The sequence below is a fragment of the Ctenopharyngodon idella genome, chromosome 9 (genome assembly GCF_019924925.1).
Source record: "Ctenopharyngodon idella isolate HZGC_01 chromosome 9, HZGC01, whole genome shotgun sequence".
In the NCBI taxonomy this organism is placed as follows: domain Eukaryota; kingdom Metazoa; phylum Chordata; class Actinopteri; order Cypriniformes; family Xenocyprididae; genus Ctenopharyngodon; species Ctenopharyngodon idella.
In genome coordinates, this window is record NC_067228.1 from 2,324,627 (window position 1) to 2,338,588 (window position 13,962).

Sequence of the window (13,962 nt, forward strand, 5' to 3'; positions counted from 1 at the left end):
AATTCCCTGTTTATTCCCATTAATTCCCATATATTCCCATTAATCCCATGGAAAGTTTCCAGCCTTGAAAATTCCCGGAATTTTGCAACCCTAATTGGAACGCACCTGACGTCGTAATTATGACTTCCCAACTCGTAAATACGAACTTCTTAGAGAACGCATCATAAGGTTTTGCTTTTAAGAATGATCTCCAGCCAGTTTAAACAGTAAGTTGAACAGAAATGACAGGAAGATGACTTTACTGAATTGCAATTTTGTTAGAGCTGAAGACTTATTATAAATCTTGAAATGCTTTTTTATTATTATTCCTGACAGTCTTGCTGTTATTGTGAAGCTTTTCATAAATAAAAACACATTTTTCTCTGTACAGCTCTGACACTTCAGTCTTAGACAAGTACAGGTATGCAAAGCAAAATATATTTAATCTGTGCCTTTATTCTCCTACTGGAATTTGATTGAGTCTCATTCTCATGAATGGATTTTACAGGAATCCAGAAGGAAGGACTGGGATACGGGGAAAAGGCGCTCTGAAACGACTCGGTCCCAATCACATTCTCCACCCAATCTTCACCAGGTACACAACACTGGAATTAAAATCCCATTCAAGTCCTGATCTTCACTTCCTGCTGGAATTAAAGTCTAATCTCATATCAGATGAAATTGAAGTTTACAACCAAATACACCAAAATCAACACAGGCCCTTGCATTTATGAGATTATAGCAGATTAGAGATCACATTCATCTCGTGTCCCTAGTTCATCCTGCTGTTAGTGTAAGAGGAATGATAGAGATTTCTGACTGATTTAAAGGTGGCGTGATGCTGAACACACAGTGCTGGAGTTTCTCTCCGTTTGTGAGGACGCAGAGAAGCCCGGGGCTCTTCCTGGGGTGAGAATGCATAAAATCTGTACAATTACATATTTAGAATCTTAATATACATATAGAGAATCGTTGCATTTGCTTTTTTATTTGCTATATTGTCATTTTCGACATTTTTAAAAACTTTTCTTGCAGGGCCCAGCCAAACCTGATGAGCCTCTCCCACAGACACTGGAGAGGATTCTGGGTAAAAAGTTAAATGACAAGACCAGGTCTCAACTAGAGGCTGGGGAACAGGTGAGCAGAATAAATCAACAAGATGCACAGCATATTAGGATCACAGATTTGAACTGCATTGGGTTTCATATATTCTCAATGGGTTAGTTAGCTAGTCCTGGTTCATGGAAAAAATACAGAATGCAGTGAGTAAATAATTATAGAATTTTGATTTTTGAGTAAACTGTTCATCGACTACGAAGACCCGCACATGACATGGAAAAAAAGTAAATAGTAAATAGTAATAGTAAAATAGTAAATCTTGCGCACGATTTAGCAAATCGAAGGAGCGAAATAGTAAATTGCGCGCACGATTTAGCAAATGGAGGGAACGAAATAGTAAATCGCGCGCACGATTTAGCACATCGAAGAAACGAAATAGTAAATCGCACGCACGATTTAGCAAATGGAGGGAACGAAATAGGAAATTGTGCGCACGATTTAGCCTACTATTTTTTTCCTTCATGTTATGTGTGGGGCTCTATAATAAGACTGCATTCTACCCAGCTAATAAAAGTATGTTCCTTTTGTTTACGTTCATATTAAGCTGAATGTTCTCTGAATGTTCAATATCCAGTTTTTTAAAAGTTTTAAAAACGTTTATTTTTTTGTTATGCGAACATTAAGGGAACATTCCTTTTGATAATTTTGCAAACATTATGGGAACGTTACTTTTGAATGTTCGCTGAAATTTCTGAAACATTTGAAAAACATTAGATGAATGTCCAACTAAAATGTTTCAGAAAAAAAAAAAAAAAACATTCATGAACGATGTATAAATAACGTTATTGTGCAAATGTTTTGAGAACATTATTAAAGACCAAATAACTGAGCATTCTATTAACATTCCTGGAAGAATATTTGCTCAGAACTTTAAGAAACCTTACCAGAATGTACTGAGAACATTCGCTGTTAGCTGGGTAGATGGTTTGTTTGATTTTATATTAAATTTTATTACATTTATTTTCTTGTGTAATTAGTTAAAACATGATCAACTGATGCAACTAGTATATCAAAAATTGCAAATATCAAAAAAGTAACACGTGTAGTTAAACAGTATGTGTGTGTTTCCTCTGTGATGCAGGTCTATAAGGGTTATGTAGATGACAGCAGGAACACTGATAATGCCTGGGTGGAGACCACCATCATCACACTTCACTGTGACAAACACACTCCGCTGATGGCAGATCTAAACAACATAGTGAGTAGAACATATCACTTCATCTCACATCTCTGTGATTTTCTGTACAGTTTAATAAAGGATTATTGGCTAAACTGAATGCAAAGTGTCTCTTGTTTGAATAGACCAAAAATAATATACAGCAAAGTGGCAAATGCAAGTAAAAAGTGTCAAAGCCAAGAAAAATATCTCCAAGTGGGTAGTAAAACGAGATGTGGTTTAAATCAGTCCCTGTTGTAGGTGATGTTGGCAGTCAAGTAAAACAAATAAACAATCTACTACAGAAAACATTTGCTTTGACTCATGCATCTTCTAACAACATGCATCTTCACATTTTTGTGACAGACGAAAACTGACTCATCTCACTTTTGATGTTGCCAGTGACACAATATGGAGAAATGTATATATATACATATATATTTATACAGCAGTTCTGTCTGGTTCTTTCTGGTTCTCATATCTGATTCGCTGAGAGCCGTGTGATATTCTAGTGATAACGGCACTCCTACCTTTTCACCGTTTGTTTTACCCCTCGAAGCGACTGTCATGGCGGCCAAGCAAATCCACTGTATTTTTTATAAATACTACACTTGTTGTACCACGAACTGTAGTTATTTAGGTGAGAATGTAGTTGTTTAGACCTGAAATATGTGACTCATATTTATTCATAGCGCCTATTTTACAGTTTGCTTATACTTTTTCGGAGATGTGAGCTCCAGACTGTCAGCGACCGTTCAGTGCTCATGTACCCGCCGAGAACAGCTGCATCTCGGCCAGTGCTTTGGGGATTTGCCGCTGGCACTTATGCTGTTTAAACATGAGATATAATTCATTTTGGGTATAAAACGGGCAATCTTTGGTCTTATTAATCTATTACTTGTTCCTGAGCAAATCGAATTGGGCTATGTTAAATATAATCATTTAATATTAAGGCTATATTTATATTTCAATAAATATTATTTTATATAAATAATATGTTGTATTTTGTATTGAGAAAGGGTCCGTTAGTGCATAACATGAATTGAGTGAAAGTTACATTAATACACCATTAGATGGCGGCAAATTTTACGAGTGAATGAGTCAGTCGTAAGAGACTTTTAAATTGAAAGGGACTTTTGTAAACAAAGTACGTTGTTTTAGTGCTGTTATGGAAAAATACCTTAAAGGGTTAGTTCACCCAAAAATGAAAATTTTGTCATTAATTACTCACCCTCATGTCGTTCCACACCCGTAAGACCTTCGTTCATCTTCATAACACAAGTTAAGATATTTTTGATAAAATCCGATGGCTCAGAGAGGCCTCCATAGCCAGCAAGACAATTAACACTTTCAACGCCCAGAAAGGAACTAAAGACGTATTTAAAACAGATCATGTGACTACAGTGGTTCAACCTTAATGTTATGAAGTGACGAGAATACTTTTTGTGCGCCAAAAAAACAAATAACGACTTTATTCAACAATATCTTGTGATGGGAGATTTCAAAACACTGCTTCATGAAGCTTTACAAATCTTTTGTTTCTAATCAGTGGTTTAGAGCGTGTATCAAACTGACAAAGTCACGTGAACCATTGAAATTGACGTAACGAAGCCTCATTTAATCACTGAAATCACGTGACTTTGGCAGTTTGATACACGCTCTGAACCACTGATTCGAAACAAAAGATTCGTAAAGCTTCAAAACTTCATGAAGCAGTGTTTTAAAATCGCCCATCACTAGATATTGTTGAATAAAGTTGTTATTTTGTTTTTTTGGCACACAAAAAGTATTCTCGTCGCTTCATAACATTAAGATTGAACCACTGTAGTCACATGAACTGTTTTAAATACCTCTTTAGTAGCTTTCTGGGTATATGAAAGTGTTAATTATCTTGCTATCAATGCAGGCCTCACTGAGCCATCGGATTTTATGAAAAATATATTAATTTGTGTTCTGAAGATGAACGAAGGTCTTACGGGTGTGGAACGACATGAGGGTGAGTAATTAATGACAGAATTTTCATTTTTGGGTGAACTAACCCTTTAACTATAAAAAGGATAAATACAAAGATCACTTTCCTCAGCGGACATTTAGAGAGATTTTTATAATGGATATAATATTATGGACATCGACCTGAAGAATGGATTATCAGACACAGGTAATGCTCTCTCTCTCTCTCTCTCTCTCTCTAATACTGTACAAAATACAATGAGTTTCAATGAAGCGACTCAACATTCCTTCGTTACTAGTTCCAAAGTGATGTTTTAGAATTAGTAACGAAGTCTTGGTCAAACTGTCAACTTGAGATTTGAATCCATGGCGGAAGGAAGTAGTTCTGCACAAAAGAGGGTTTTAAAGACAATCCGTTATTATTTCTTAGTTATTTACACACTCGATCCGTCGAACTGTTGTATAAACGCAATATCACACTCGTAGCCATGCGATATGGCTGTATATCAGCACGCTGTGATTCACAGCCGTGCTGATATATATATATATATATATATATACATTGGCGACATTTAACTCTTGAGGTGGGGGGGCAAGAATTTATTTATTTATTTATTTATTTTTTTGTACCTGCATCAGCAAATTATTCACAGAAATTTAAAGCAAACAAGTTTGCTTGTTGTTTATTTACTCATTTATTTAATAATTCACATAATTTTATTATCACGGGAAATGACGTTGACGATATGTGAATCAGTGTCCCATCATTTTGCGAGCAACTGGTGATAAAGAAAAATGCCACGTCACAATATTGAAAATATTTCCATTTTAAACCATGAAGGCGAGCCAGTTGATATCACACAAACAGTGAGCAAACTTTGTTTCAAACTCCAGTCAATTAGGCAATTAATTCACTACAGAAACTGAAAGTAAAAACAGACTGGGCTTTTGGCATCCGATGCTGCAATAACGGCGCATATTCTCTTAGAGAAAATGAGAGATGAATCTAATTTATTTTCTTAATATTTCTCTTGTGGCCCATAGTGAGAAAAAAATAGTATTTTTCGTGAATCGCAAAGTATTTCGTGTTAAACAAGTTGTTCTTTAAATGAGTAAGCTATTTAATCAATGGCTCGTGCGCTCAGGGGGCAAAGGAGTATCTTTGAAAGGCTCGCATGCTCTGGGGGCAAAGGAGTACCTTTGAAAGGCTTGCACGTTCAGGGGGCAAAGGAGTATTTTTGAATGGCTCGCGCGCTCAGGGGGCAAAGGATTATCTTTGAAATGCTCGCATGCTCTGGGGGCAAAGGAGTACCTTTAAAAGGCTTGCACGTTCAGGGGGCAAAGAAGTATTTTTGAATGGCTCGCGTGCTCAGGGGGCAAAGGAGTATCTTTGTATGGCTCGCGCACTCAGGGGGCAAAGGAGTATCTTTGAAAGGCTCATGCGCTCAGGGGGCAAAGGAGTATCTTTGAAATGCTTGCGCACTCTGGGGGCAAAGGAGTATCTTTGAAAGGCTTGCACGCTCTGGGGGCAAAGGAGTATCTTTGAAATGCTTGCGCGCTCTGGGGGCAAAGGAGTATCTTTGAAATGCTTGCGCGCTCTGGGGGCAAAGGAGTATCTTTGAAAGGCTCGCACGCTCAGGGGGCAAAGGAGTATCTTTGAAAGGCTCGTGCTCTCAGGGGGCAAAGGAGTATCTTTGAAAGGCTCATGCGCTCAGGGGGCAAAGGAGTATCTTTGAAAGGCTCGTGCTCTCAGGGGGCAAAGGAGTATCTTTTAAAGGCTCATGCGCTCAGGGGGCAAAGGAGTATCTTTGAAATGCTTGCGCGCTCTGGGGGCAAAGGAGTATCTTTGAAATGCTTGCGCGCTCTGGGGGCAAAGGAGTATATTTGAAAGGCTCGCACGCTCAGGGGGCAAAGGAGTATCTTTGAAAGGCTCGTGCTCTCAGGGGGCAAAGGAGTATCTTTGAAAGGCTCATGCGCTCAGGGGGCAAAGGAGTATCTTTGAAAGGCTCGTGCTCTCAGGGGGCAAAGGAGTATCTTTTAAAGGCTCATGCGCTCAGGGGGCAAAGGAGTATCTTTGAAATGCTTGCGCGCTCTGGGGGCAAAGGAGTATCTTTGAAATGCTTGCGCGCTCTGGGGGCAAAGGAGTATCTTTGAAATGCTTGCGCGCTCTGGGGGCAAAGGAGTATCTTTGAAAGGCTCACACGCTCAGGGGGCAAAGGAGTATCTTTGAAAGGCTCGTGCTCTCAGGGGGCAAAGGAGTATCTTTGAAAGGCTCATGCGCTCAGGGGGCAAAGGAGTATCTTTGAAATGCTTGCGCGCTCTGGGGGCAAAGGAGTATCTTTGAAATGCTTGCGCGCTCTGGGGCAAAGGAGTATCTTTGAAATGCTTGCGCGCTCTGGGGGCAAAGGAGTATCTTTGAAAGGCTCGCACGCTCAGGGGGCAAAGGAGTATCTTTGAAAGGCTTGTGCTCTCAGGGGGCAAAGGAGTATCTTTGAAAGGCTCACACGCTCAGGGGGCAAAGGAGTATCTTTGAATGGCTCACACGCTCAGGGGGCAAAGGAGTATCTTTGAATGGCTCACACGCTCAGGGGGCAAAGGAGTATCTTTGAAAGGCTCGCACGCTCAGGGGGCAAAGGAGTATCTTTGAAAGGCTCGTGCTCTCAGGGGGCAAAGGAGTATCTTTGAAAGGCTCACACGCTCAGGGGGCAAAGGAGTATCTTTGAAAGGCTCACACGCTCATGGGAAAAGGAGTATCTTTATCTTTTCCCCCAAATGTCTCCCATGTATGTATATATGAATTGTGGGATTTCCCAGTTTAAAGCTGCAGTGCACTATGTATAGTGTGCATACACTGAATTAATGTTAGGATCTCATAATACTGTCTGAGGAGGGTGATTGTGAAGATGTCCCCAGTTAAATGCTGTCTTGAAAGACATAAAACATCATTTAAGCACATTCAGTTTTATGTTCTGTGCAGTCACAGTGCTCCATAAGGGTTTTTATTTAGTGAATTAGAGGCAGTATTTCAGCTCTCGTTGGGTTTACAGAGCAATTCAAGCTGTCTTTGTTTTTGCTGCAGGTTGAGAGCTCGCCGTCATCTCATCAGCCGCTCAAGTGGCGGGAAGTGAGCAGCACTGTGTGTGTGTGTCCATACCAGCAAGAGGCTCTACGTCAAGTAGCAGAGCGTCACAACACACACTTTTGACCCTCAGGAAAACACACACACACACATGCTATACCAAAAATGATGAGTGCAAACACACTGTGTCTTTAAAGGTGTGTTATTTCTGTGCCACTAACACCACCAAACAGAACTGCATGAATAATGACTGTTTTCAAACAGGTTTTGCATTTCATTTGATGCCATTAATGGTGCCTTTAACACAGAAATCCAGATAATTTGCTCACATTCATGCAGATTTCTGTACGATCCATAAGCCATACAGTTCACTTCACACAATATGGTATGTTGAATGTGTTTTATAATGCATTATTGTATTTATTAGTAATTTTGGACATATGTTTTCGGTTTCTTGGGTCAATATGAATTTGAATGTGGTTGTTGAGCATTTTAAAATATAAATGCAGGTACCAAAAATCAAATGTTTAGCTTGAATAGATATATGCATAAACATATATACTTTAGTGTAGCTGCAGAGTGAAGTTGAGGACTTTTATTTTGCAATAATGACTGGTCAGCTGTACATTATCTTGCTTATTACACAGCTATTTAAATAATAAATGTATTCACATTAAATATTAAAGCAATAACCTTCAAATTAAACTTATTTATTTTAATTTGTGAAAAGAAAAAGTGGTACAAGGAATTGAACCAATGGATGGTGTAAAATAATGTAATGGATAATCTGTAAATATGTATGCAAATGAAACAAATCAATGCAAATGCCATTGATACATGTACAGTACATGGTCAGATGGAGGATTAGGCAGGGTGGGATGAGTTTGATTATATTATTTCACATAAAACATTCGCCTGCATTTTTACAAGCAATTATGAAATGCCTTAAATATTCGAAATGCAAAGCAAACAATGAAGTGTCCTCAGTATAAGTTTTAGTTAGTGTTACTCAGGTTTGTGAACTAAATATCTGCACTGTTAAAGCTATTAAGACAGGACAACTGAATATAAAATACTGAAAGCAAATTATGTGATGATGAATGATGAATAACATGCATAATGGCATATGCAACAATAAATCTGTGTGACTTTACAGTATTTTCCTGGCTAATTTTTTTTTTTTTTTTTTAACGTGTAGTTGTGCAGGTTTGTTATAAAAGCGTCTGCTAGACGCATAAATTTAATTAATTATGATTGGGTTGGGTTTGCTGTGATGCAACATTTAATTACATCTTCCAAAAAAAGACAACGTGATATTGGACTTTACGTTAGTTAATCTCAGCCCTGTTTTCATTCGTGAAAATTAAATATATTGTCTATAAGGTCCGTAATGAACAGCTATGCCATTTGTAGTGTATACTATAGTAATTTATAGTAAATACTATAGTGTTTTTGAACCACACTATAGTAAAGTACTTATTTGTTGTGGTAATTCTATAGTTGCTGTGGTAATTTAACAACTATAGTAATATTAACAAATTACTTTATCCAATACTGTACTAAGTTTTCTACAACTAAAGGGTATATATTATACTACAATACACTACAGTTTACTGTAGTAAAAACTAAAGTATACTACAGTTTATGAGTTCACTATAGTTAATACTACAGTATGCTATAGCATTCGTTAATAAAGTGTTATAAATACTATAATATATACAGTATACTACAATTTACTATAGTATGGTTCAAATACGCTATAGTATTTACTATAAATTATGTGGGTATTGTAAGTAAAAGTTAATCACTTTTATTAGCTTGTTTTGTTTTCTTATGTTTCTCTGTATGTATGCTGTACGTTATTTTTATTTTTATTTCTTTTTCATTTTTATTTTATTTCTCTTTCCCAAAACCCCGCCCTTCAAATACGTGTCAGACAAACCTGTCAGCAAAACCACTGACTAGTGCAGCAACAATACGCGAGCAAAATGATTGACAGGCAGAGAACGTTTCTGATTGGCTAAACACGCGCTGGCCACTCCTCCGACGCTTTCTCTGCCGTTTACCTCAGCCTAGTTGTGTTTTTTTTCACATCGCATATTTTGAGTGATTTGTGCGAGGTAACAGCGATTATTTAGGTGTTGTACTAAAAACGCTTACAGCATCTTTAAGAATATTGGCGTGCTTCGCAAGCAGTTCGCTTTCGGGACAGTTTCGCTTTGAATGAGAGGATCGCGCGCTGATTGGTGGACGCGTGTGGCTCGAGCTCACAGCAGTATCGGTTCCACGCCCTTCAGATGTGAAAGAGCCCACGCACCGCTTTCACTTCAAGTAAACAAATGTTGTTGAAATTATTTGAAAGTATAAACAGGAAAGATTCATACCTGACCACTAAGCGATTACGCCAAAAACTCGACACGTATGCACTACATACAAACAATATACACGAGCGGTGTCCGATTCGCTAATGAATCGTTCAGTTGAGTCGGATCTTTTCAATGAATTTTTTTTAACTAGTTGACAAAACTAGTCCCATCGATTCTTTCATGTTCACAGGTCTGATTCGTAATTAATGAACCGAGGATTTTGTGATGGAACGGAAAGTAATATATACCAAATAGTGTTTGGTAAGTTACGCTAAAAAAAAAAAAAAAGTAATTAATTATTAGCTACTAATTAATCTTTAACAGTGTAATTAGATTACTGTACTAATTACTCTCTCTAAAAAGTATTGCATTACTTATTACTAATTAGCATACTTTCTAAAGTATTTAAAGGTAGGTCACATTAAAAGATTTTGATGTTAAATCCACTATTGTTTTTTTTTTATAGTATTGTTCTATAGTCTATACAATATCTAATGCAATAACATCAGAAGTAACTGTAATTAAATTACATGAAAATTAAGAGGAATCCCTTATTTTACATTTTCAGGTGAAAAGTATTTAAATTGCAGTAATTAATGACTGTATAATGCATTACACCTTATAGTCGTTATCGAATAGGCTAGCAAAAATATTACAAATAAACCTTGCTGTACTTTAATGCCTTTAAGTTATATCAACACACATACGAAACAGAGTTGGTTTTAATAAACAGGATTTTATTATTTCATAACAAGCTAAAAAAAAAATTTTGTTTAATGTAAATTCAAGATATTTTTAGGTTCTAAATAGTTTCGTTTTTATGTGACAAATAAACAATATGTGTCTAAACATAGCTTTCGGAACGTAGGGATAGCGTGATGACGCAAAAGAATCACTGAATCGGTTCTTTGAAACACTGTTCGAAAGAACCGGTTCGCTCAAATGAATCAGACTTCCCATCCATAATATACACACAATATAGTACACAATGTGCACAATACAAACTAAGCGAAGTGTGTAATGTTATATGTGGAAAATGTAACTGCAGTGAGCACAATATTTAGAGTATATTTAATCTAGCAGTAATAAATAGCCTAAAGAATGCGTGAATGAAACGATTGAAGGCAAGAACGCGCTATAAAAAAGATATTCCGCACATTTACACGCGTTTGTGACTGAAAACATTCAGCATCCTCGAGGACGCGACTCTATGAATGAGAACGCGCGCTGTGATCTATTTTTATCCCATCGCTGGTGCAGGTGCACAGGTCAGAGCACGCGGAAGTGACGTGCGCGCTCACGAGACTCGCATTAAACCATCGGGATTAGATCTGAGGACAGTCAAGCGGAGAGCAGCCGAGTTAAACGGTAGGATTTTATTCCTTCCCTTTTATATATTCGCAGTTTTTTTGGTTTCCGATCTCTCATAATTGCTTGTGGAGTGAACGCTGACATATTTTGCGCGTTTTATCGGTTTGTTTATGTGTGTGAGTGTGGGTGATCATCGCTCGTGCGCCTGATGTGATTTAGAAATATCCCCACAGTTGTTTTACAAACACCAGTTCGTTTTTTAATACGTTTTAAAGCGCAAGGGAATTTTAAACAGCTTCAAAATACATATAATACCTCTATATACAGATTTAATGTCCCTGGCTAAAGAGATATTGGCCAAATTCAGAGCTGTATTTATGTATATATATATTTCATCTGCAGCCCAGACGTCTAAATGGGCCATTGAACACAGAGGCCCCTAGTTAGATGCAGCGTATTTGTTTCTCTGCCAAGAATGTGACTTGTCCCAGCAGCCTCGATGGTGCAGATGCTGGAACAAAGCTTTCACATCACAAGCCTGATTGCTGTAAACAAATCTTCCCATTCCAGTCTGCTGAAACAAGGCTGTCAGATCTAGATGAATAGACTTTTGCTTTTGTTTTGTGTTTGTATAGTTTAAAGGGTTAGCTCACCCAAAAATTACATTTCTGTCATTAATTACTCATCCTCATGTCGTCCCAAACCTGTAAGACTTTCATTCATCTTCGGAACACAAATGAAGGTATTTTAATGAAATCTGAGAGCTTTCTGTTTCTCCATTGACAGCCTACGCAACTACCACTTTCATTTTTGGGTGAACTATCACTTTAACGTGTATTGGAGAGACTCACAAGGGTTTTATTTTAGTATCTAAGAGGTCAAAAGTTTTAGTTTCATCTGCTTTATAGAATCGCTTTGCGCTTCATAATTGTATGGCTTGAGCTTTAAAATAGGTTGGTTAATGGTAGGTTCCTATTGTGACAACTTGCCCCGCGCTTCCCTGCTTGCTTGCATATCCGGGTAACTCCGATATGCTGATCTGTACATATAGTCCACTGTAACTGAAACAAATGTAGTCGGCAGTTATCTTGGCGTCCTGTACCAAAGTTTACAGCCTGTAATATAAATAAAGAAGCTGATGTGTTGCTGAAACAAGCTTTGCTTTAGATTTCCTTCATCTTATTTAACCCTGTTTTAATTTAAGCCTGACGTATGAAATAATAGTCAGATACATTTTTAAAAAATGGAACAGTTTATTGAACCTTTAGACAAAACATAAAAAAGTTTGCATGTGTTTTGTATCATATTTTATATATCAGGCGTTTATGGCTCATATAGTGAGAATATGAAACTCATGAATAATTTTATTCAAATATGCAATTTGGTGCTGATGCTGATATTTATATTGCCTGAAAGTATGATGAAATTCTGATTGTTTGTAATGTAAATCAATGAGATCTTTATAACAGTATAGCAGATACATAAAATGCATATAAATATCAGTTATCACTCTATATCTCCAATAATATGTCTTATTAAGATGATATTTAGTGCTTAGTTTTATGATCAAAGATTTGTATAGTTTCAAAACATATAAAATGCAATGCAATACAGTGATGATTGAGAGATGAACAAATAAACCTTCCTCAAAAGCCTGATGATCATATTTGATACTCACATTTTAATATGATTTTTATAAAAAATTATGTATGGATAATCAAGCAAACTTAAGTTGCTTCAATCCAGTAAGTGTTCAACCCCGAGCTGAAGACGGCTTTTACTTGATAAAATAGTACTATCAATTAGACGACAGAAGGAATGTAGTAGATTGAGTGCCATAAATATATTTTTTATAGGGTTAGTGCTGCAAAATATGTGCAGTTGGTAATGCAATGTGTATATATATAGATACAATATATATATATATATATATATATATATATATATATTTACAATATATAATATATATATTATGTGTAGTCAGTTTTCTTATTCGAGTCAACTACTGTCATGGTGGGGCAATAGTTAGAAGAAATTCTTCCACATGTTTATTGCATGTTATTTGAATTATAACACATTTGTGACCAGTTTTTAAGGGGACCTATAATGCCCCTTTCACAAGATGTAATATAAGTCTCTGGTGTCTCCAGAATGTGTCTGTGAAGTTTCAGCTCAAAATACCCCACAGATCATTTATTATAGCTTGACAAATTTGCCCCTGTTTGGGTGTGAGCAAAAACATGCCGTTTTTGTGTGTGTCCCTTTAAATGCAAATGAGCTGCTGCTCCCGGCCCCCTTCCCAGAAGAGGGCGGAGCTTTAACAGCTCATGCTTCGTTTGCTCAACAACAACAAAGCTGGAGAATCTCACGCAGCCAAAATGAGGATTGTCAGTAACGGTGTTCAGCCTTACATTGTTCAAACCGGAGTCGACACTGATGGAGAGACTCAGGAAGAAGTTACAACTTTTAGACGTTTCTGAATGGTTAGTGGATAAATTTATGTAGTTGCTGTGGAGTTGATTAAACTCATCCACTAGCATGTGCCGTCATGTTAATCTTTTGTGCAAATCCAGCGTTGAATTGACCCTCGTTTGTGAAGCAGTCCGGCGTGGCAACAACACTCTACTACAACAACTCTTCCTCTTCTCTAAAGCAGCCCAACATGGCCACACCCCCTTTGTTGCGTGTTCTCGTGGGCGGGATTTATGTAAATTTTAGGGTTAGTGATGTCACTAACCCAGGAAGAAGCTCACTGTAGTCCCTACCAGCTGTTTGTTGAAGTCCTTAAAAAGAGAAAATTTCTCCCTTTGCATTGAACTTTGACTGTCGTAACTTTGCAGATGTTGTTTATGCTCAAACAGCAACATTACACACTAACTAAAGTTAAAAAAGTGAAATCATAATCAACAACCCCTTTAAGTGCATGAACACAATTGCATTGTATTGGCCAAACATTTGTTCATTTGTAAAGTGTGTTTCTAAATGTCCACGTGTGTCAGTAA

The 13,962-nt window shown here is 37.3% G+C and overlaps 2 protein-coding genes across 4 annotated transcripts in view; both read left to right on the forward strand.

The window, feature by feature from the left end:
• Positions 1–8,436, forward strand: part of trpm2 (transient receptor potential cation channel, subfamily M, member 2) — a 57,203-nt gene extending 48,767 nt beyond the window's left edge. For both annotated transcript variants that reach the window (XM_051906899.1, XM_051906898.1), the window contains 6 exons: positions 371–400; positions 488–574; positions 810–888; positions 1,015–1,116; positions 2,180–2,296; positions 7,284–8,436. In XM_051906899.1, the coding sequence (XP_051762859.1) occupies positions 371–400; positions 488–574; positions 810–888; positions 1,015–1,116; positions 2,180–2,296; positions 7,284–7,409 (541 nt within the window). In that variant the 3' untranslated portion in view covers positions 7,410–8,436. The remainder of the gene's footprint in view (positions 1–370; positions 401–487; positions 575–809; positions 889–1,014; positions 1,117–2,179; positions 2,297–7,283) is intronic.
• A 2,414-nt stretch (positions 8,437–10,850) lies between these two features.
• Positions 10,851–13,962, forward strand: part of si:ch211-45c16.2 (mitogen-activated protein kinase kinase kinase 13) — a 55,222-nt gene continuing 52,110 nt past the window's right edge. For both annotated transcript variants that reach the window (XM_051905542.1, XM_051905544.1), the window contains exon 1: positions 10,851–11,017. The gene's annotated coding sequence lies outside the window, so the exon portion shown is untranslated. The remainder of the gene's footprint in view (positions 11,018–13,962) is intronic.